This window comes from Peromyscus eremicus, chromosome 1, assembly GCF_949786415.1.
Source record: "Peromyscus eremicus chromosome 1, PerEre_H2_v1, whole genome shotgun sequence".
NCBI lineage: Eukaryota > Metazoa > Chordata > Mammalia > Rodentia > Cricetidae > Peromyscus > Peromyscus eremicus.
Window position 1 is genome coordinate 164,571,842 of NC_081416.1, and position 23,034 is coordinate 164,594,875.

Below are 23,034 nucleotides of genomic sequence, written 5' to 3' on the forward strand. Positions count from 1 at the left end.
AGGTGAACGCTTATTTCCGAACGACTGGATGGTGGCCATCCTTAGGGCACCAGGGGGCGTGGTGGCAGGTGACCGGATTCAGCGCTCCGGGACTGTCGGAAGCACAGTCAACTAAGAGCACAGCCAAGGAACTCCGCCCACACCTTTTTGTCCCTCTCGGGTTCCCGTCTACGCGCCCTACTTCAGCGGTCCCATTGGTCGCAGTCCCCGCCCGGGGCGGGAGCGAGCGAGCGAGTGGGCGGGGCCGCGCGGCGTCAGCGCAAGATGGCGGCCTCGGCGGCGCTGTTCTCGCGCTTGCGGAGCGGGTTCCGGGTCGGCGCGCGGGGACTGTGCGCGCGGATAGCGCCGCCGCCTCCCCGCACCTCAGAGCAGGTGAGCGGCCCCGGGATCGGCGACCCGTTTCGGGGCTCCTCCCTAAGTTTTGACCGTATGGCCGCAGCTCGGCGAGTCTGGAATACAGCGCCTCAGGGTGCTGAATGGGACGGAGCCCGCGTTTGGGGATGCTCCCGTGCCTCCCGTGTGGACCACGGCTGCTCCCCCGGGGCTGCTGTATGGTGGTCCCAAGTGCATCCTCTGGAGCCCATGCCTTAGCCACGTGGGTGCCGGGAGAGGTCACCTGTTCCCGGTGTCAGTGAGCGAGCACTCAGGTGACACTCGACGGGGAGGGGTCCGGGACGCCAGGGTCCCAGGCTGGCCTTGGGGACATTTCATTCGCATCGGTGGTGGTGAGCGAGGGAGACTGGAGGGAGCCAGCTTGCCTTCTGTTTCGACCCCGTCACTCTGACCTCCAGAGCCATCACTTTCCGTTCCCGAAGTCCCAGACAAGATACCGCATCGCCTCGCCCCTCCCTTCTTCCCTTTCATACCCCTCCATCTTGGGCCCTGGGTGTCCGATGCCTTAACTGTTCCTTCTGTCCCTTGTATGTCCTCTGCCCCTTTAGTTTTGCCCCCCCCCCTCATCCCTTATTCTCCCTGCCCTACTCTTCCTGGCTCCAGACTCGGCATTCCTGTTGCGTGCAGGATCTTGGGCAGTCCTGCCTGTCAGCTCTTGAACCTCTGTGATCCTCTAGACAGTTTAGTTTTGACCCTCTGAGGGGACCGATCTGTCAACTTATCTCTCCAAGGACACAGTTTTTCTGGGGCTCTGTGTATGTCCACTTCCCGGCCTTCGATCTTGAGTCTACTTAGACCGAATTAGAGGTCAGAGTATCCTGCTGTTTTTCTCTTAGCTGACCTCACCTCCTTCCCCTCCACTCAGGTTGCTGAGATCGCCAGCCGAGGGGCCCCGAAGGCCCATGGGCCACAGCATCAGCCAGGCTCAGAAGGTCCCAGCTATGCCAAAAAAGTTGCACTCTGGCTTGCTGGCTTGCTTGGGGCCGGTGGGACTGTCAGCATCGTCTATATTTTTGGTGAGAGACATACCCCTGGCTTGCTGGCCCCCAGAGTTCCACTGTGAGACCTCCCCTTCTTTCCTCAAACCATGTTCATTCCCTGGCTCCTCCCTCAATAGGGCCATCAACTAGGATACTCACCTAGGAACTCAAGAAGTTCCCCTCTACCCTTTGTACTTAAAGTTCTGTCCTCTAGTTGGTTCCTGTACCTGAGTTCAGGAACTAAGGGGACAATGGGAAGAATGGGGGTGGCCCAGTGCCCAGAGCTATGTCTAATGTCTCCCCTCAGCAGCAAAAGCGTATTCTTCCCCTTCACAGCCTCAGACCACTTTCTCTCTCTCTCTCTCTCTCTCTCTCTCTCTCTCTCTCTCTCTCTCTCTCTCTCTTTTTAGACAGGGTTTCTCTGTGTAACAGCCCTGGCAGTCCTGGAACTCACTTTGTAGACCAGGCCACAAAGATCACCTGCCTCTGCCTCCCGAGTGCTGGGATCAAAGGCGTGCACCACCATGCCCGGCTAACCCACTTTCTCTTAAATATCTTGGAATCCTGGCCCCTAGCCTGTTCCTCCCTTAATCCAGAAACTGTGCCTCTAGCAATATTCCTCTGTGTGGGGGTCCAAACCCCTCATTCTCCTACACCTTCCAGAGCCAGCAGACTAGACTCCAGTTTCTTTCATTTGTCTCTGTCTCCCTTGCAGGAAACAACCCTGTGGATGAGAATGGTACCAAGGTGAGGGGCATAAGACACAGAGGTGCTAGGAGTCTGCTCTGTAAGGGTGCGGGTGGGCTCCTTTCCCTCCCTCCCTGGGACCTTTGCCTACTCAGCTTGGAGCTCCTTGGGTGGATGCACTGGGCTCCTCCCTGTGCCATTCCAAACCTTTCCTTTTCTCTTCCAGATCCCTGATGAATTTGACAACGGTGAGTGACTAAACACAGGGTTGAGGTTCCCTGGTGTCCCCATCTCTGCTATTTTGTTCTGTCTGTGTAGAGTGCTGCTCCTCCATCCTGTACCCCAACGCCTCCTTCTTCCATGGAGGTGCAACAATCGGATGGCTTGGGAGAAGGACATAACAAAAGCCCCTCAGCCCTGGAGCAGATGGTCAGGAACAGATGGGGGCAGGGAGCCCCGGCGATCCCTCCCAGACACAAGGCTTCCTGGGCCTTAGATCTGAGCCTCTGTGGCCCCTGACCTCTTATGGCAGCCTCGTTTTTGTTTTTGTTTTAAAATCCCCGTCCCTACCCCACCTCATGCCTCATTTCTAAAACAATGGCTCTCAGTGTCTGTCCCGTTCCCTCCACCCCCACCCCCAATCTCCAAACACACTCCAGGTTCACCAGAGTTTGGTGAGGAACTTCTGATAGATGAGATAGTAGAGCAGTTGTGAATTTCAGCTAACCCTTCCTGAGAGAAAGGGAAGTTGGTGGGTCCGGAGAGCCCCCCCGTGTGGGGGGAGGTGTGCAGACCGTGGGTACGAGCAGTGATTGTTTCACTGGTTTACACCAGCCAGGTGAGGGAGTCTGCTCTTTTAACTGGACAGACGTCAAGTCCTCTGGGCTTTTTGTTTTGTTTTCTTATTTATTTGTTTTTGAGACAGGGTTTCTCTATGTACCTCTGCTTGTCCTGGAACTCACTATGTAGACCAGGCTGGCCTCAAACTCACTCAGATCCACTTGTCTCCAAGTGCTGGGATTGAGAGCATGCACCACCATCCCCTGCTCCCCACTGGTTTAAACAAATTACTTAAATTGCACAGGTAGTCATGGTTTACTGTAAAGTGTGTTTACTGGTTTAAACTGGCTTCAACATTGAGACTTTAAGAGGCAGGCTAATCTAAGACAGAGTTAGATTAGAAATGCCACATTAAGAGCCGGGCGGCGGGTGGCGCAAGCCTTTAATCTCAGCACTGGGGAGGCAGAGCCAGGCAGGTCTCTGTGAGTTCGAGGCCAGCCTGGTCTACAGAGCAAGATCCAGGACAGCACCAAAAGCTACACAGAGAAACCCTGTCTCGAAAAACCAAAAAAAAAGAAAAAAGAAAAAGAAAAAAGAAATGCCACATTAAGGTATTTCCGTTTTTCCATTGAAGTCACGTGTTCACTTAGCCGAGAGTTTTTCCCCTTGTCTCTTTTGACGCTGATGGTTGATACCTGTTAGGATGATAGGTGCTGGGGGTGGAGGACTGGTGCTGGGCAAGGGCTCTCCCACTCGTCTGCATCCCCAGCACGGTTTTAAGTTATGTGTATGTATATGTGTCTGTGCGGGGTGTGCACATGAGTGCGAGTGTCCTCAAATGCTAAACAAGCTGTGCAGCCCTTGGAGCTGGAGTGACAGGTGTTTATCGTCCTCTTGTGGTGGTGCCAGGGTCCCAACTCAGGTGTACCACAAGAGCGGTGCAGACTCCTAACTGCTGGGCCATCTCTGCAGCCCACTCTACTCCCCCGCCCCTTAATGTCTTTTTGTTTTTGTTTTTGTTTTTGTTTCAGGACAGGGTCTTACAAAATTGCCTGTTCTGACTTTAAGCTCACTATATAGTCCTGGTGCCCCTGAACTTGTAAATTCTCCTGCCTTAACCTTCCAAGCAGCTGGGATAACAGGCCTGTGCTACTGCAAACCAGCCTTGTTCCCACTTGGGACCAGGTAGTTCTTGGTTGCAGGGAGTCTGTCCTGTGCGTGGTGGGATGCTTTAACAGTGTTCTGGGCATCTGCTCATAGATGCTAGATTATGACCATTAAAAATATCTCATGGCCAGCAGTGGTGGCGTACACCTTTAACCCCAGCACTCGGTAGGTAGAGGCAGGTGGATCTCTTGAGCTCAAGGACAGCCTGGTGTAGAGTTGAGTTCCAGGACAGCCAGGGCTACACAGAGAAACCCTGTCTTGTAAAACAAAATAAAACAAAAAAAAATATCTCCATGAAGCTAGGCACAGCTTTAATCCTAGCACTTGGGAGATGGAGGCAGGATGATCTCTATAAGTTGAAGACCAGCCTGGTTTACATAATGAGTTCCAGGCCAGCCAGGGCTACAAATTGAGACCATGTGCACATGCAAATCAATGTTAAAAAAATTTTTTTTTCAGCGTCCTCCAAAACAAGAGCAACACACATGCCTGCACAGGGGGGCTTTGTGGCTTTTAAGTGGATTGCTGTCTAAACATTCTGTTTTGTACCTGCCATGGTGTGGAGATAGAAGTGTTCACAGTACAGTAGGCAGGGGCAAGCGTGTCTTTGTCTTCGCTGTTATATTCGCTGCTTCTACACTAGACACAGCAGGTGTGTGTGAAGACTTGGCAGGGGCATCAGGAGTCCAAGACAAACCTTGGCCACAAGAAACCTTATCTAAAAAAACAAACCAGTAAAATAGGTATTCTTCCCCTAAAAACTGTCCCACTCTTGTGAGTTCTTTCCTGCTTTTCCTTAAGAAATCTGTTTGTTCTGCAAGTAAAGAAATAATAAAAATAAACTGATCTGCTCGGGAGGTGGAGCAGTGACTTACTTTGGAATCCCTTTGTGCCTGGTGTTCTAGATCCAATTCTGGTTCAGCAGTTGCGCCGGACATACAAATATTTCAAAGATTACAGACAGGTGAGTAGGTGGGTGCTGGGCTCAGTCCTCATCCCCCTGCCCAGCTCTGTTCCTGAGTGTGAGCCGTCTGTCCTGTTCTGCAGATGATCATCGAGCCCACCAGCCCCTGCCTTCTCCCAGACCCTCTGCGGGAACCCTACTACCAGCCACCCTATACACTGGTCCTGGAGCTCACCGGGGTCCTCCTGCACCCGGAGTGGTCGGTGTGTCCTGCGGAAGGCAGTGGGTTGGGGTCTACTTGGGAGGATGGGTCAGGAGTGGTGGGGTTCGCCTCACTCTACTGTATGTCCCCTACTGCCTTTCCGTCCTTCGGTACCTATGTGAGGTTGTCAGAGTCGACCTTGGCTCAGAGTAGATGTGCCACATGAATGAGGCCCAGCCACGTACTCCCAAACCCCCAGGAGCAAACAGAAGCCTGCTCAGGGACCCTCAGGCTGGGTCCTGACCCTTCAGGCTTTCTGGTCTCAATGCTCCCCTGTCCTCACTGTCTGCAGCTGGCCACCGGCTGGAGGTTTAAGAAGCGTCCAGGCATCGAGACCTTGTTCCAACAGCTTGCCCCTCTGTATGAAATCGTCATCTTCACGTCAGAGACTGGCATGGTGAGGCTCTGAGCCAGAAGTGACAGGTGGGTGAGATGCGGGAGGCTGGGATCCAGCCTCACCTACCCTCCATCCTTGCAGACTGCATTTCCACTCATTGATAGTGTGGATCCCCACGGCTTCATCTCTTACCGTCTGTTCCGGGACGCCACCAGATACATGGAGGGACACCATGTGAAGGTGCCATGTGGGGGTCACGGTGGGCCTCTGGGGTAGATTTGAGGGTGCTTATGCTGCCAAGAGAAAGGGGGCCCTGCTCCTTCTGATGTCAGTGCTTGCCCCTAGCTTGGGTGAGGGCTTGGGGCATAGACTTTGTTTTTGGAGCTATAAATGGCTTCTGAGAGGCTGTGCTTGGGACTGTCATAGAATGTGTTCCTTTGGCCAGCCATGCATCTAGACACGTTGACCGGGCCCCTGTTAACTGTGTTGTTAGGTTCTCCCCTGTATCTTGGTGACTCAAGGGTTTATGTCATTGCACAGAAAACTCAGGCTTTGACAAGGGCCTCTCTGTAATTCCTGGGTTTGTAGCCTGTCACAGACTTGGGGTAGACATTGAACCCACCAGAGGCCAAGTTCTCTCAGAGACCCCTGGCTTAGGTGTTCATGTGACCAGCTCCCCAGTTTCCCAGAAGCCTAAGGTCACCCTCCATGGCCTGTATTCAGGAGACTCTGCAAGCCAGGACCACCCCAAGTGTATGATGCTGTGTCTGTCCCCACTGCGATCAGCAGGGAGGGACACTGATGATTCCTGATCCGTAACACCTACTTCCAGGACATTTCATGTCTGAATCGGGACCCAGCCCGAGTAGTAGTCGTGGATTGCAAGAAAGAAGCTTTCCGGCTACAGCCCTACAACGGTGTCGCCCTGCGGCCCTGGGACGGCAACTCCGATGACCGGGCCTTGCTGGACCTGTCTGCCTTCCTCAAGAGTGAGACTGACCCCTGGTGTCTGGTCCAGAGCCCTTGACCCTGAAGACAATGGCAGACACTTGATTCTGCCTTGTCATTAGTGTCAAACTGAGCGATCAGGGTACAGGGGACCTCTCAGTATCCTGGAGTCTTCTGGACCTTTCTGGAATGCCCAGACATTCCTCTTAGGGGCTATTTGGGCATGTTTGGAGCAGCCCTCTCAGAGCATGGGACCACACTGACAGCGTCCCCGGGCATGCTGACCCTTCTCTGGGTCCTGCTGAGGCCTGACTAACCAGCGCCTCTTCCTCTTGTGCTACAGCCATCGCCCTGAACCAGGTGGAGGACGTCCGGACTGTGCTGGAGCACTACGCCCTGGAAGATGACCCGCTGGAGGCGTTCAAACAACGCCAGAGCCGGCTTGAGCAGGTTAGCTCCAGTCCCCGCTGGTCACTTCTGAGGCTCCCAGAAGAGGTGGGTGTCCTGGACAGCTGCCTCTGTCTGCTGGGTGTCTGCGTGAGCCTGAGCGCTGTCTTCCTTGACCTCAGCCTCTGTCCGGGGCTCTCACACAGCCTGCCTCGCAGGGCTGTGCTAATGATTTGACAGCCTGGGCTAGAAGCAGGAGACAGGAAATAGTCAGCGTGTGAGGTAAGTCCTCCAAGGCCTTGGGTGCTTCTGGGGCCTTTCTTGGGGGGCTGTAGGTTTAGAGCTTGTCTACAGAGCTATGTGGATGCTTGGCTTCAGAGTCTGGGGGAAGAGTGTTTTGTTGGTTTTGTTTTTGAGACAATATCTCATATATAGTTCAGGCTGGCCTTAAACTCTCAATCCTCCTGACTCAGTCTTCTGAATGCTGGGTTTACAGGTGTTGTTTTCACTGTACCAGACAGTATTGACTTTTAATTGTTTTTCACTGTGCTAGGGAGAGAAGAGTGCCTCTTGCATGCTAGTCCTGCACCCCTGGGGCTCGGAGGTGCTCTTGCCAGGGTCTGGGTCCTCCCGTGTGGACTAGTGTTCTCTTCTGGGCCCACATCCAAAGGAAGGCAGGGCTTCTATGTCATGCTGACGCCTGTCTCTTTCTCTCCCCCACCCCCAGGAGGAGCAGCAGCGCCTGGCCGAGCTCTCCAAGTCCAGCAAGCAGAGCCTCTTCTTTGGCTCGCTCACCAGTCGCCTGTGGCCTCGCTCCAAGCAGCCCTGACTGCTAGGCCTCCTCAGACTTGGTGTCTGGGCCCCAGGCCCCAATCCTCACAGAGCAAGGCTTGGACGGCCACATGTCCAATAAAGCGCATCCCAGATGCCACAATGCCTGTGTCCAGAGAGTCCAGATGGGGCGTTGGGGTGAGGTCCGGGACTCGGTCATCATCCACAGTGACTGAGCACCACCAGGCACAGTGAGTGCCTTGTTGGATCGGGGCTCGTGCCAGCCTGAGAAGCTGAAAGTCTGGGTTTCTGCTGCGCCATGTCTTCCCACTTACTGTATGAGCTGCAAAGCAAAGCATCTCTCTCTTTGGCTCCGGATTCCTTATGTGCTATGGAAATAAAGAGAAGTGTGGCCTCTGGAGAGCCAAAACCAGCTCAAGCGCTGCTCGGCTTAGCTGCTGCATGTGGCTCCTGGGAGGGTGGACCTGGAGCTGTTTGATCATCCACATCTCATAGAAGCCAGAAATCAGGGTTACTTTTTTGTTTTTTAAGACAAGGTCGCACTGTGTAGACCTGGCTGGCGTTGATCTCAGAGATCGGCCGGCCTCTGCTGCCAAGTGCTGGGATTAAAGGTGTGCGCCACTGTGCCCCCCTTTTTTCTTCTTTTGGATACTGGTTGTTATTACATAGCTCAGGCTAGCCTGGAATTTCTAGGCTTAAGTAGTCGTCCTGAATAGCTGGGACTGGAGGCATGTGCCACTGTTCCCTGCTAGAAATCAGGATTTTAAAAAACAAAACAAAAAACCCATTGGATTTCTCTAGTTTCGTTATTATCTCAGTGGTACTAGGGATGGAACGTAAAGCCTGAGATGTGCCAAGCAGGCATTCTACCAGTGAGCCCTGTCCCAGTCCAGGTCTTGTGTGTGTGTGTGTGTGTGTGTGTGTGTGTGTGTGTGTGTGTGTGTGTGAAGGCAGAAGACAACTTGGGAATCTGTTCTACCGTGGGGGTCTTGGAGGTGGAACTCCATCATTACTGAGTGGCAAGTTGTACCCTACTGAGCTGTTCTGGTTTTTGTTTTCTTTTGTGGGATTTTGGTGGGTTGAAGCAGAGTCATATGTAGTTTTGGAGTGGCTATGTAGCAAAGGATGACCTTGAACTGCTGATCTCCCCTCCACCTCCTGAGTGCCAAGATGTATACCACCATGCCCAGTTGATGTGTTTCTGGGGACCAGTCCACTCCATGCTGAGCACTCTACCCACTGAACCGCACCCCTAGCCTCTTTATTTTAACAACCATGTGTGTCCACTAGCTTCTGCTTTGAACTAGCTATGTGGTGTTTAAGCATGTGAGTTCCAGTTCTGGGTTCAAATCCAAGGTCTTTCATTTCTAGGCTGCCTGTGGTTCTAGACAAGTTACTTAGCCTCTCTGGAGGTCAGTTTCTGCATCTACAAACGAATAGTTCTTTTTAAGATTTATTTTTGAGCTGGGCCATGGTGGTGCACACCTTTAATCCCAGCTCTTGGGAAGCAGAGGCAGGCAAATCTCTGAGTTCCAGGTCAGGGATACACAGAGAAACCATCAGGGGTTTTTTTATTGTGTTTGTGTGTGGGTGCACACATGAGTACAGGTGTCCGTGGAGACCAGAAGTGTGCATCCAGTCCCTTGGAGCTGGACTTCACAAGCAGTTGTGAGCTGCCCACCATGGTGCTGGGAACTGAATTTGAGGTCACCTGGAAGAGCAGTGTGTGCTCTTGACTGCTGATTGATCTGTCTAGCCCCAATGATTGTTCCTTTTATATTACTTATATGAGTGCTTTGTCACACACCATGTACTTAAGAGTGCTCCTGGAGGCCAGAAGGGGCCCTGGCTTCCCTGAGGTGGTGAGCTGCCTTGTGAGTGCTGACCCTTTGGTGAGCAGCCAGTGTTCTTACTGCTTAGCCTCTCCAGCCCACCAATAATAGTCCTTACCAAATAGATAGGCCCTCATGTAGTGGCCACACAACCCTTAGGCAAGGCACTTCTGTCTTAGCTTCTTGTCTAAAGTAGGGTGAAGTGTCCATTTTGTTATCCAAGCTCTCTGTTCCAGCCAGCATCTAATATTGACCCAACTTAAATAATAATGATGCTTTCACGAATTTGAAGCCCTGGGCCAGGTTAGATTCTACACTCTAGACTGTTTAAATGTCCTTGGTGGTAGCACAGAGGGAAGGGTTGGTGTAGTGCCATAGGGCTGTAATTTCAGCACTTAAGACTCAGACGTGGGAGAATTGACAAGTCTGAAGCAAGCCTGGTCATGTAGCAAGACTCAGAGAAGTATAATTAACACTAAAATTCCCAGCCTGGGGGACTGGGCAGTACAGAGGAGTGCCCCGTCATGTCCTGAACATTCCCCTCCCTCTATTTCTCCTAAGACAGGGTTTCACTGTGTAACTTGCTGGCCTGGAGCTTGGTATGTAGACCAAGTGGATACCACCTCACAGAGAACAGTTTGCCTTTGCCTCCAGTGTTCTGTGATTAAAAGTGTATGCTGCCACATCTGGCTAAGATTCACTATTTTCAGGAATGTTTGATTTTGCACCTGAGTTGGAGGCTGTGTCTAAAAAGGAGCAGTGGTGGGACAAAGCTTGGTGTGAGAAATAGGGTCCTGGGTGGAATGGGTTGTGGATGGAGGGAACTGGCCAGTGTATTTACCTGATGGAGTGGAGTCAGGGGGTGGGAGGGGAAACACTTTGTCCACAGGACCCTCTGAGGAGGACATTGTGTTTGAGGCAGTCTTGCTATGTAGCTCAAACTGGTTTTGACCTTGAGTGATCTTCCTGCCTCAACCATGTGCCATACACCCTTTTAGAATGGACTTGAAACATGACTTGAGTCTGTTCCCTTCAACATAAGGAAGAAGTGTGTTTGCTCTGTTGCCCTGGAGACCAGGGCTCTGGTACCTTGGATGCCACCTGCTTCAGCATCCAGCGGGTCCATCGGATCTCTCCCTTTACCTTGGTGCTAACTGGACCCTGTTTCCTGTCCACTCACACTGGAGAGAATTGGGCATAGTTGCAGAAGTCCTCAGACAATGCCCATATGATGGGGCCTGGGAATTTAACCCCAAGTGCCCTGTGCTCAAGGACTGCTTTGTTGTGGGAATCATTTGTGTCTAAGCAGGCCCCTTCCCCACACACCGTGGGATCTGAATTCCCAGGTCCCACCACTCAGAAGCCCTTGGTCAAAGCCTGAGCATCTTTCTCTTGGGAAGTCAGTTCAGCTTCCATTGCACTTGTTTGCTTAAGTACTTGCTGGCACCAGCCGGCGGAGACACTGGAAGACAGCAGTGAGCAAGGGTGATGGGAAGCACAGTCCCACTGTGCTGCTGTTCCCCTGGGGAAGATGCAGTGCAGGCAATTCTCAGGGGTCTAAAGCTAAAGATGAAAGCGGGGCAGGGTGTGGAAGCTGGAGAGATGGCTCAGTGGTTATGAGTTCAATTCCCAGCACCCACATGGTGGCTCACAACCATCTGTAATGAGATCTGGTGCCCTCTTCTGGCATGTAGAGCATTTATACATAAAATATAAATAGTTCCGGGCTGGAGAGATGGCTCAGAGGTTAAGAGCACTGGCTGTTCTTCCAGAGGTCCTGAGTTCAATTCCCAGCACCCACATGGTGGCTCACAACCATCTGTAGTGAGATCTGGCTCCCTCTTCTGACCTGCAGGAATAAATGTTCTGACACTGTATACATAATAAATAAATAAATCTTTAAAAAAATATATATAAATAGTTCCTTTTTTAAAGGCAGGGTAAACACACAAGCTGTAATTCTAGCTACTCAGGAAACTGAGGAAGGACGTGGGAAGTTTCAGGCCAGCCTAGGTAACTTAGTGAGAGAGACCCTGTCTCAAAATACGGAAGGGCTGGGAGCATAGCTCAATCACAGAGTGCTTGCCTAACAGGCATGAGGAATGTTGAGTCTTTAGCACAGAAGGAGAGAGTGAGAGACAGAACAGGTGAGAAGCAGTGTTTTGGGGCCTCGGAGATATATTCATTAAGTTATATTCATTATTTAATATAAATAATTATATATCATTTAAGTATATAAATTATATATTAAAAGTAAATATATTTGAATATATAAATTTAATAATGTATATACTAGTAAGTAAATAATAACATTATTATTTTACATATTTTTATTTGTATGAGGGTAGGCTGGGTATGCACATGCCACATCACCTATGTGGTCAGAGGACAGCATTCGGGGTCAGTTCTGATCATGTGGATCAGAGGGATAAAACACAGGTCAAAGGCTTGGAGGCAAGCATCTCAGCAAGCTACTCAACCAACCAGAAGATGCTGTTTTAGATTAGATGGACTAATCTGGAAGGCCTCTTGGGAAAGTATGAGAGCTGAGCGTGGAATGAAGTGAGAGAGAAAGCTACAGGGATGGCCGAGTGTGCAGGCACAGTCACCCCAGGTCACCCCTTCCGAGTGTGCAGGCACGGTCACCCCAGGTCACCCCTTCCGAGTGTGCGGGCACAGTCACCCCAGGTCACCCCTTTGCACTTGCTGCTCACCATGAGTTCTTCACCAGGGTCCTTCTCGTGCTTCAGACCTTAGTGCAGACTTCGTCACCTCAGCATGGCCTCTGTTTCTGTGTATAAGGGAAAGTCCTAAACAGCCAAGAAGCCTTTCAGAAATCCCTTAAAGTCTGCTTCCTGTGTGGCAGAGTTCTGGACACACTATCTTGCCTTGTGGTTGAGTTTACAATGGATGCTGGGGACAGCCTGTGAGTGAGGCAAAGCCAGATGTGGGTTTTTGTGGTTGTATTGTTTTTGAGAAAGGCTTGATGTAGCCCAGGCTGGACTCTTTCTTCTGATTGTCCTGCCTCTGCATCTGCAGTCAGTGCTGGGATTACAGGCCTGCCCACTACGTCTACTGAATAATTACTGAGTAGGACTGTAGCTGCCCCTGAAATTATTAGCTCTGAGTATTAACTTATTATTTACCGTGTGTGTGTGTGTGTGTGTGTGTGTGTGTGTGTGTGTGTGTGTGTGATGGGCTTCCTCCATTTAGGCAGCTTTACTCAGTGCTTAACTGAGTAAAGACACATAGTAAAGACACTATGACCAGAGACTGAGCATCTGCACCTAAGTAATTTTATTTGCCTGGATCCTGGAACAGGGGCCCCTGTCTCCCCCACCCCCCGGGAGGTGGCTATATTCATCTGGGGTGGATAGCGGGCCCCTGGTGCCTGAAGACTCATTTCCTGCCCGTTTGCCCCTCACACCTTCCTGAGCCCAAACGGGAGGCCCAGCTGCGGCCCGGGGGGAGGGGCGAGGCCGCCCGGCAGATGGCGACATTTACATACAGCTGGGAGGCCCCTCCGAGGCGAGGCTCCTGGCCTGGCGTCTGGTGAGTCTGGTGACGCTGGATTTGGGGAAGAGAGGCTTTGTTTTGAGGAGGTGAAAGACGCATGTATGCATACATGGGGCCTTCCACAAAGAATCCAGGATCTTCATTGTATTTACTCACAGCTACATCCAAAGCACACACTTAGAGCCTCCCCCACAGCCAGCTGGACACACACACACACACACACACACACACACACACACACACACACACAGCACTCACAGGTTCACAAGGTCCCCACTCACAGGACGTAGGGTCCGGACAGGACCTCACATCATTATAATTACTTAGGCGATAGAGAGGAACGCACACAACCACATAGTAACGTCACCTGTACTTCAATTCCCCCACTCGGGAACACAGAGAATCTTAGAATTCTTTACAACCTTGTGTCCGTGTTAACTGTCCACACCGTTGAGCTACATAGCCCCCCCCCCCCCGCCCCCCAGTCGGTTCATCTTCCAGTAGGCCTTCCCTGTAACACTCAGGCACACAGAGGCTCAACTCCTGTCACTTTCAGGTTGGCGCCCTCAATCACAATCAGGATGAACCCCATCAAGTCGCCCGCACAGAGTTACTGTGTCCTTTCCCCTCCGACCCTCTCCCCCTCGATCCCCAGGAGCCAGGAGGCTGGCTGAGGGGGCGGGGCGTCCCCTCAGATATAAGGCTCCAGGATCCAGCAGCTGCGACTCCCGAGGCTACCCCCATTCTGTCCCCAAAAGCAATGGTCTCCCTGCAGGTGTCTCTGCTTCCTCAGACACTGATCCTGGCTCTTCTCCTTCCCCAGGTCAGACTCGGCGGGATACAGAAAGGAAAGGGGTAGATGGGGTCGGGCTGAGACCTAGGGAGGTTTCGTGGGGCAGATAGATGCCTAGGTCCCCGAGGTCCCCTAACCCTGTGGCCCTCTCCGTCCCAGGCACTGCCGGCCGGTGTCTTCGAGCTGCAGATTCTTTCTTTCCGGCCCGGCCCAAGCCCCGGGGCCCCGCGGTCCCCCTGCAACGCCCGAGGCCCTTGCCGCCTCTTCTTCAGGGTCTGCCTGAAGCCAGGAGTCTCCCAGGAGGCCGCGGAGTCCCTGTGCGCCCTGGGCGCAGCGCTGAGCACGCGTGGCCCCGTCTACACGGAGCAGCCCGGGGCGCCTGCTGCTGCCCTGCCGCTGCCCGACGGCCTCGTACGTGTGCCCTTCCGAGATGCCTGGCCGGTGAGCCCAACCCCGACACCCAGATCTCCAACCTCCTTCTGTCCCTCAACTCCCGACACCCTCCCGTGCCCCACACCTTAACTACCCCGGAACCCACAATCCCAGATCCCTCAGCACCCCTCTTTGAGGATGTCTAAAAATTCTCATCGTTTTGTGTGGTTGTTTGGTTGGTTATGTACGTATGTTTTTAGTTGGGGGAGGGGAGACACGCCTGTGCTACAGTGGATGTCAGAGGACACTTTGTGGAGTCATGTCAGTTCTGTGGGATCCAGGGATTGAACTCAGGTTTTCAGACTTTCTGGCAAATGCTTTCACCCAGTGAATTATCTCCCCCACCCTGTGTTTTGTTTTTAGAGATAGGCCTGGCTGTCCTTAAGTTCACTCACTGTGTTTCTGAGTCTGATCTTGAAATGCTGATCCTCCTGCCTCCACCCCCACACCCCACCTCCTAAATTCTGGATTTATAGGCATGCAATCAGCAAACTGGGCTTGGGGGTGTGTGTGTGTCTTTGTCTTTATTCTAGATCTCCTTGAACCCAGGGATCCTCCCAAGTGCTTTCTTGGGGTCCTACTGGTTGGTACCTGCCTCTTCAGATCACCCTTAGAATCCTAGCGCCCATCCCTGCACCCTGCAGAGCTCAGAAAAGAGCAGGTCCATATTTGGAATTTAGATAAGTCTGGGGACTTCACTGTTTCCATATTTAATTTCCTCACCTGTGAGGTGGGAACATCCTGCTACTTTCCTTTTGGATAGGGTCTTGCTAGGTACCCCAAATTGACCTCAAAATTTAAACCCTCCTACCTCAGCCTTCTGAGTGCTGGGACTACATGCTTGGGCAAACGTATCTGGCACAATGATTTCTTTTGAGGGACTCAGTAGGTATCTGGAATGAGGCCAAAATGTTGCTGCCCCCCTGGGCTGCTCCTTCTGGGAATGTTCCCTTGCTCAGGCCCAGAGCTGGCTTCCAGACTCCATGCTGCTTTCTGGCCTTCAGTGAGAGGTGTCTCTGACCAATCTCCCTTCTTCATCCAACCAGGGCACCTTCTCCCTCATCATTGAAACTTGGAGAGAGCAGCTGGGAGAGCGGGCTGCAGGTGAGTGCCTTCAGTCTTGGAACTTTGGTAGGCAAGGGCAATGTGGGGCGCAGGACAGACCTGGGGCTGCCTCGAAGGTGGAGCATTCATGGGACTGGGGGGGTTATGAAGTCATCATAGCTCCTTGATGTGGTGCGGGGTTAGCAGCTGAAGTCTGCGGGCAGTCTGGGTATAGAAGAGTCAGTTGTGAGAATGCTTGTTGCTCTTGTGGAGGGCTGGGTTCAGTTCCCTGCATCCATGTGATGGCTCCCGTCCATGACCCTAGTCCTGGAGGATCCTATGCTCTCTACCTGTGCTTTTCACTCCTATGCCACCCACATGCATCCAGGTAAAACACTCATACACATAAAAAAGTAAAAAGAAATGTATTTTAAAAGTCCTAATGGTAGCAATGGAGAGACCTTGTTCTGGTACACCCAAAGTGCTCAAAAATCCATTTATTTTATCTTTTGTAACGGAGCAGAACTCCCCATATGCTAGGCATGAACTCTACCGTTGAGCCTTGCCCACAGCCCCTCACTGGTAAATTCTAGGCACACTACCGGGGAGCTATCTCCTGGGCCCTGGTTTTGTGTTTGAAACAATGTTTCCTGTAGCCCAGGCTGCCCTGGAAATGGCCGTTTAACTAAAGTGGTCTTGAATTTCTGGCCCTCCCCATCTGCCTCCTAAGCACTAAGATGACAGGGATTGCCCCCACTGTGCTGGGCTTAGATTTTAAGTCTTTTTCTTGAAACAGGGTCTCGAATAATGTAGCCCAGGCTGTCCTGGAATTCACAATTCTCCTGCCTCAGCCTCCAGAGTGCTGATGTTATGAACATGAGCCGACACTTTGGGCTTCTCCTCAGATATCTAGATAAGGTTCCTCTATTGATTAACAGGCGTTGGAATATCCATCTGCCCGATCTTTTGCTCTTTTTGAGGCTTCTGCTGGGACTGCAGGCGTGAGAGGGGCCGCTACACACAGGAAGACCTTGCAGGGGCGCTATGACCTCACTACCTTGACCATAGATATTGATGTTACAAGATGTTAAAACGTTTCCTATTTTAATATTAAAGCATTCTGGGGCAAATACGGCCATTGTTTGGTTTCTGAGAAACCTGTTATCATGACATTAGATGAAGTGTGACACGCAGGCCCCTGGGTGCACTAGGAGAGGGCAGGCAGGCTTACTAAGGAGGGCTTTTATCCTTCTCCCGATGACAAGGAACTCCCAGGGCTAGGTGAGGAGGGGTGGGGATGCCCTGGATCCCAGCACCCTCCATTCTCTCCGCAGAGCCCGCCTGGAACCTGCTAGCTCGTGTGGCCGGCCGCAGACGCCTGGCGGCCGGGGGCCCGTGGGCCCGCGATGTGCAGCGCGCAGGCGCGTGGGAGCTACACTTCTCCTACCGCGCGCGCTGCGAGCCGCCCGCTGTAGGGGCCGCCTGCGCGCGCCTGTGCCGCCCGCGCAGCGCCCCCTCGCGGTGTGGCCCGGGACTGCTCCCCTGTGCACCGTTCCCCGGAGAGTGTGAAGCCCCGCGTGAGTCCCTCTGCGTGGCCCGCTCTCCCCGGATCTTGGCTCTTCTTGCTTAAGCGCGGATCCCAGTTCCCTCCCACACCCCATCGACCTTCTTCGGGGAACTGCGGGCCCTGGATCTCAGCCTGCTCTAGCATTCACATCATGTTCTCTCTGCCTTTCCTCTGCCTCCTGCAGCCGTATGTCGAGAGGGCTGCAGCCCTGAGCATGGCTACTGTGAAGACCCTGATGAATGCCATTGCCTAGAGGGCTGGACTGGACCCCTCTGCACTGTCCCTGTCTCCGCCAGCAGCTGCCTGAACTCCAGGGTCCCAGGTCCTGGCAACACTGGATGCCTTTTACCTGGGCCTGGGCCCTGTGATGGGAACCCATGTGCCAACGGGGGCAGTTGTAGTGTCAGTATCGACATCTTGATTACAACTGTGCTTGTGAGTGTGTGTGTGTGTGTGTGTGTGTGTGTGTGTGTGTGTGTGTAGACCAGACAGTGTCTTTATCACTGTCTACTTAAGTTTTTTGAGACAGGGACTCCCACTCGGCATAGAGCGGCCCGGCCGGCTGGACTGTGGAGTCGGTCTTTCCTTCTACTCCTTCAGCACTACTGGGATTACAGATGTGCACCTCCAAGCCCGTTCTTTTCTTCCTTCCTTTCTTTTTTTTAAAAGATTTATTTATTTATTATGTGTACAGTGTTCCACCTGCATGTACACATGCAGGCCAGAAGAGGGCACCATATCTCGTTATAAGTGGTTGTAGGCTACCATGTGGTCGTTGGGAGTTGAACTCAGGACCTCTGGAAGAGGAGCCAGTGCTCTTAACCTCTGAGCCATCTCTCCAGCCCCAAGCCCGCTTTTCATGTGGGTGCTGGGGATCTGACCTCAAGTCCTCATTTTTTCACAGAAATTATTTACCTCCTAAACATCTCCCCAGCGTCCTCTCCCAAGACAGGGTCTCACAGTGTAGCGTGGCTGGCCTGGAGCTCACTTTGTAGACCTGGTTGGTCTTGAACTCACAGAGATCTATTTAGGCCTCATGAGCACTGGGATTAAAGGAGTGTGCTACCATATCTGGCAAACCCACCCCACACAGATTTCTTTGAGATAGGTTCTAGCTATGTAACTCAGGCTGGCTCAGAACTCCTAATTCTCCTGCCTCAGCCACCTTGAAGATTAGGAGTTTTTATAGAGCACGCCCTCTCTGGGCTCTGTAACATTGCAACCTAGGAGGCTGCAATCCCAGACAGGTAGGAGCTATCTGGGAAGCCTTCCTGGAGGTGTCCACCTCCATCTAAAGTAGGGGTTAGGATATGGGAATGGTATTGGAGAGCAAAAAGTAAGTGGGCAGTGTCATACGGTGTGTGAGTGGCAATAACGGAGTCCTGTGGGACTGCTTTGAGTTGAAGGTTCGGGATCAGGGCACGCACGAAGGGTGGAGACACCGGACAAAGCTTCCTGAGGATTGGTCCAAGAGGCAAGTAGAGAGGGCAGCAAAGGAACAGGGCTGGGAAGAAGGATGCTCGGAGAGTAGAATCCAGCGGGATTTCTGATGCTGGCAGTGTGGGTGAGACACCGAGACTCAAATTACAGAGCGAGAGTGGGAGAAGGGAGCTCAGCGAGCCTTCATTGCTGGAGATACCATGGCTGAGTAGGTAAGAGCCCTTGCCTAGAATTTACCGATGAGGGGCTGGGGCGTGCATCAGCAGAGGAGGGCCTGTCTAGAATCCCCAATAAGGAGTTGGGGGTGTGGCTCAGAGATACCGCACTTGTCCAGAGTCCACCAGTGAAGATTTGGGGTCTTGGCTCAGGAGTCAAGCACTTTCTTAACATTTGAGAGGCCCGGGGTTTCATTCCCTAACACACAAGGGAACTCTGTGGGGCAGCTAGGACTGTAGCTGGGTGGTTGACCACTTGCCTTGCACATGAAAGGTGCTGAGTTTGGTCTTCAAGTGAGGGGCAGGAAAGAAGCCTTCCTGGAGGTAGTGTGGTGGCTCGCTCTTGTAATCCCAGCACTCGGGACACTGAGGATCCTGAGCTCCAGGCCATCCTGGGCTCCAAGGGGAGACCCTGTCTTTTAAAATTGTTTTCATGAGAGAAGTGGGCATAGAGTTGATGTGTGTGTGTGTGTGTGTGTGTGTGTGTGTGTGTGTGTGTATGGGTTGGCGGGCCAGGTAGGTGTCATGTGGTAGGCACAGGTGTGGTAGGAACAGCTTTCTGGGCTTCAGAGCCTCACCCAGTCTGGGATTCTGTGTGCAGAAAAATCAGCATGGAGTGGATTGAAGGTCACGTGAGCGGCACTCCTGGGGAAGCCCTGTGCCCTGGGACTTGGGGCTGGACCAAGAGCCATAGTGGCAAAGGAGAAGGAAAGGATTTGGCTCCGAGGAGCCTCCTGCCCAAAGCCCCTTGTCTCTGTTCAGGAAACCTCCGGCTCCTTTGAATGTACCTGTCCCCGGGGATTCTATGGGCTTCGATGTGAGGTGAGCGGGGTGACATGCGCAGACGGACCCTGCTTCAATGGCGGCCTGTGTGTTGGTGGTGAAGAACCTGACTCTGCCTATGTCTGTCATTGCCCACCTGGTTTCCAAGGCTCCAACTGTGAGAAGAGGGTGGACCGGTGTAGCCCGCAGCCATGTCAGAATGGTGAGGAGGGGAAGCCAGAGTGGCAAGGGGTGGGGATATAAAGTTGGGCGGGGGAGTAGGAGTAGGGTCTCTGCGTGGCTCAGATGGCTCTGGGTGGGAATCCTGCCTCTGTGTCCTGTGTGGCCCTAAGTCCTAGGGACATGACCCTCCTCCCTCTGCCTACTCCATTCTATGAAACAGGCAGAAGAGTCATCTCATAGGTATTTGTTGAGAATTTACTGCCTGTCAGGCCTTGATTTAGGCATCGAGGATATAGCAGAGAGCGAAACCCAAATCCCTGCCGATTTGGAGCTGATGTGATATAGGGATGTGCTCAGCGTGTTGTGGATCAGGAGGGGCGCCAGTGTGTCAGAGCAGACTGAGCCAGAGTGGAGAGAGATGAGGTCAGGCATTGGACAGGAGCAGACCCTGGGGACCTGCTGGGAAGATGTTCTTTTGCTTTTTCCCTTGAGTGAGATGGAGCCACAGAAAGTTCTAAGAGGGAGAACCCTGATTTGACATATGTATTAAATGATTAGATGAGGCCACACTGGGCAGAGTGGCCCATGCCTAGAAATCCAGCACTCTAGAAGAAGGCAGAAGCAGGAACATCAGGAGTTCAAGGTCATCCTGGGCTATATAATGAGTTCCAGGCCAGCCTGGGCTGCATGACCATCTCAAAAAACCCAAAACCAAACAAAAGGTTAAATAAGATCATGGATGTAAAGAGTCTGGTAGATACAGTGATGCCTCTATACTGTTACAGTTGAGTATGGTTGCATAGTTAATTCTAGCACGTCTGAGGCCAGACGATTATAAACTAGCCTGAGCTAATAATGAGCTCCTGCCTCAGACATGAAACCAAACCACTGTTTCCTTTGGAATGAGTGACAGGAGGCGCAGTACTAGACCCTGCTCTTTAGCAAGTACCAGCAATTGTCTTCTCCCAGGGGCTCCTCTTTTGCCCACTCAGAACTCAGAGGCATGGGGCTGTGGCGTGGGCACAGGGCATAGGGGCTCTGGGCTGAACCAGAGGAAAGGTGAGAAAGATTCCTGGAGGAAAGGGCATATGAACAGAGAGAGGCCTGGAGGAAAAGATGGCGGTAGAGGGGAGAAAAGGAAGGAGAAAGAGAGGACTGGGTAGGAGTAGTCATGGGCAACCTTGCTTGATGGCCTGCAGCCGTGGCCCCAGCATTTGGGAGGGGAACGCAGGAGGACTCAATGTTTTGAACTGCGTACCAGTTCAAAATGTAAAAAGCACGGGCGAGGGCCAGCTGACTTAACGAGGTGGCTCTTGAGACGGGGGACTTTGAAAGTCTGCTCAAAGAGAGGCGGGCGGACAAGCCACGGGGGGCGAGAGGGGGCCGGTGGAAGCTGACCCGGTTTCCCCGCAGGCGGCCTCTGCCTGGACCTGGGCCACGCCCTGCGCTGCCGCTGTCGCGCGGGCTTCGCGGGGCCGCGCTGCGAGCGTCACCGGGACGACTGCGCAGGGCGCGCCTGTGCCAACGGCGGCACGTGCGTGGAGGGCGGCGGCGCGCGGCGCTGCTCGTGCGCGCTGGGTTTCGGCGGGCGCGACTGTCGGGAGCGCGCCGACCCCTGCGCCTCTCGCCCCTGCGCGCACGGAGGCCGTTGCTACGCCCACTTCTCCGGCCTTGTCTGCGCCTGCGCGCCCGGCTACATGGGCGTGAGATGCGAGTTCGCGGTGCGCCCCGAGGGCGCGGACGCGGTGGCCGCGGCCCCGCGGGGCCTGAGGCAGGCAGACCCCCAGCGCCTCCTCCTGCCTCCCGCCTTGGGGCTGCTGGTGGCTGCGGGCTTGGCGGGCGCCGCGCTCTTGCTTATCCACGTGCGCCGCCGCGGCCCTGGCCGGGATACCGGGACTCGTTTGCTGTCTGGGACCCGGGAGCCTTCGGTCCACACGCTGCCGGATGCACTCAACAATCTGAGGATACAAGACGGTGCTGGGGATAGCCCCAGGTGAGGGGGGCACACCTTGTCACTATGGCCAATTTGATTGGCCTGATTCCTTGATGCATCTTCCCGACTGGACCCTCTTACCCCGGTGTTCTAGCCTTCTGATGGGGTCATTGCAGAATTCCCCCTGGCCAACCTGTGGTTCCCCTCTTTGATGGGTGCGGGAAGACAACTCATGAGGTCTGAATTGTCCCCTTTTCTCTCCTCCTACAGTTCGGCTGACTGGAATCACCCTGAAGATGGAGACTCTCGGTCCATTTATGTCATACCGGCCCCTTCCATTTATGCTCGAGAGGTAGTTGAGTCCCAGGTTCTCATGCTCCAGGCCCCCGGCCCCATGCCTTTTCTAATGCTTCTTTCTCATTTCTTCTTTTTTTTTTTTCCAGGCATAATCCTGCCCCTTCTCTGTCATCGCCTGGAGATGGAGCCCGAATGTTTTTGTTTGCTTTGTGGTGCCCAGTCTCTGCCACTCCCACCCACACCACGCTGACTGGAGGCTGGGAAGGGTGTTTGGGAGGACTTTGATGTTGGAAGTTGTACATAATGCTTATTTATAACCTAACTTTTCTCATCTCCCGAGACATCTATAAAGGCTTTTATTTTGATCAACTACATCAGGCTGAGAACTTTGTTTTTGATGTTGGAACTAAGGAAGAGAGATGTCCCGTAAGGAGAATAATAGAATTTGTTTGTTTTTGTTTCTTGTTTTGGTTTTCTGCAGACAGAGTTTCTCTGTGTAGCCCTGGCTGATCTGGAACTCATTCTGTAGACCAGGCTGGCCTCGAACTCAGAGATCCACCTGCCTCTGCCTCCTGAGTGCTGGGATTAAAGGCGTGTGACACCATGCTGGGTGATTTTTTTGTTTTGTTTTTAAATTGAGGCAAGATGCTATGGCTTGGAACTCATTATGTAAACCAGTAGTTCTCAACATATGGGTGGAGATCCCCCCCCTTTAGGGGTCAAACTGCCCATTCAGGGTCACACATCAGATATCCTGCATATCAGATATTTACATTACCGTTCATAACAGTAGCAAAGTTACAATTACAAATTAGCAACGAAGTAATCCTGTGGTTGGGAATCACCACAACACGAGGAACTGTACTAAAGGGTCACAGCATTGGGGAGGTTAAGAACCACTGAACTGTAAACCAGGCATCAAATCTGCAGCACCTTCTTGGCTTCTGCTTCTAGCATACTGGGAATCTCAGGCACGCGCCACCACTCTGCGCTAGGCTTGAGCCTTTGATGGAAAAGTTCATCGAAAGTTAGGGCTCATGGTTATGCTGTGGCACAGGGGAAGGATATAGATTAAAATCAGCCAAGGAAGTCTGGTGTAGTGTCATAGGCTCTAATCCCAACACTTGGAAAGCAGAGGCAAGTAGATCTCTTTGTTTTTAAGGCCTCCCTGGTCATAGCAATTTCCAGGCCAACCAGAGTTATATAGTGAGACCCTGTCTCAGGAAAAAGGAAAAAAAAAAAAAAAAAAAAAAAGTGGATAGGAGGATTGTAAGCCCAGCCTAGGCTATATAGCAAGACTATTTCCCAAAGACAACAGAAAGCAAACCAAAACAAAAAATAAGTTTAAAACTCAGCCAATTAGAAGACAGGTGTGGGCCAGGG

General features: G+C 52.6%; 2 protein-coding genes across 2 annotated transcripts; both read left to right on the forward strand.

Moving 5' to 3' along the window:
- Nucleotides 1-235: 235 nt before the first annotated feature.
- Timm50 (translocase of inner mitochondrial membrane 50) lies at nucleotides 236-8,049 on the forward strand. Its single transcript, XM_059253460.1, has 11 exons — nucleotides 236-372; nucleotides 1,259-1,409; nucleotides 2,089-2,120; nucleotides 2,287-2,308; nucleotides 4,913-4,971; nucleotides 5,055-5,174; nucleotides 5,466-5,570; nucleotides 5,652-5,750; nucleotides 6,343-6,499; nucleotides 6,802-6,908; nucleotides 7,573-8,049. Exons 1-11 carry the CDS (start codon nucleotides 265-267, stop codon nucleotides 7,672-7,674), a joined length of 1,062 nt encoding a protein of 353 aa, XP_059109443.1. The 5' UTR covers nucleotides 236-264; the 3' UTR covers nucleotides 7,675-8,049.
- A 5,696-nt stretch (nucleotides 8,050-13,745) lies between these two features.
- Nucleotides 13,746-22,023, forward strand: Dll3 (delta like canonical Notch ligand 3). Its single transcript, XM_059253461.1, has 9 exons — nucleotides 13,746-13,808; nucleotides 13,938-14,219; nucleotides 15,257-15,314; nucleotides 16,589-16,831; nucleotides 17,006-17,223; nucleotides 19,239-19,461; nucleotides 20,835-21,414; nucleotides 21,625-21,706; nucleotides 21,798-22,023. Exons 1-9 carry the CDS (start codon nucleotides 13,746-13,748, stop codon nucleotides 21,801-21,803), a joined length of 1,755 nt encoding a protein of 584 aa, XP_059109444.1. The 3' UTR covers nucleotides 21,804-22,023.
- The last annotated feature ends 1,011 nt before the right edge of the window (nucleotides 22,024-23,034 follow it).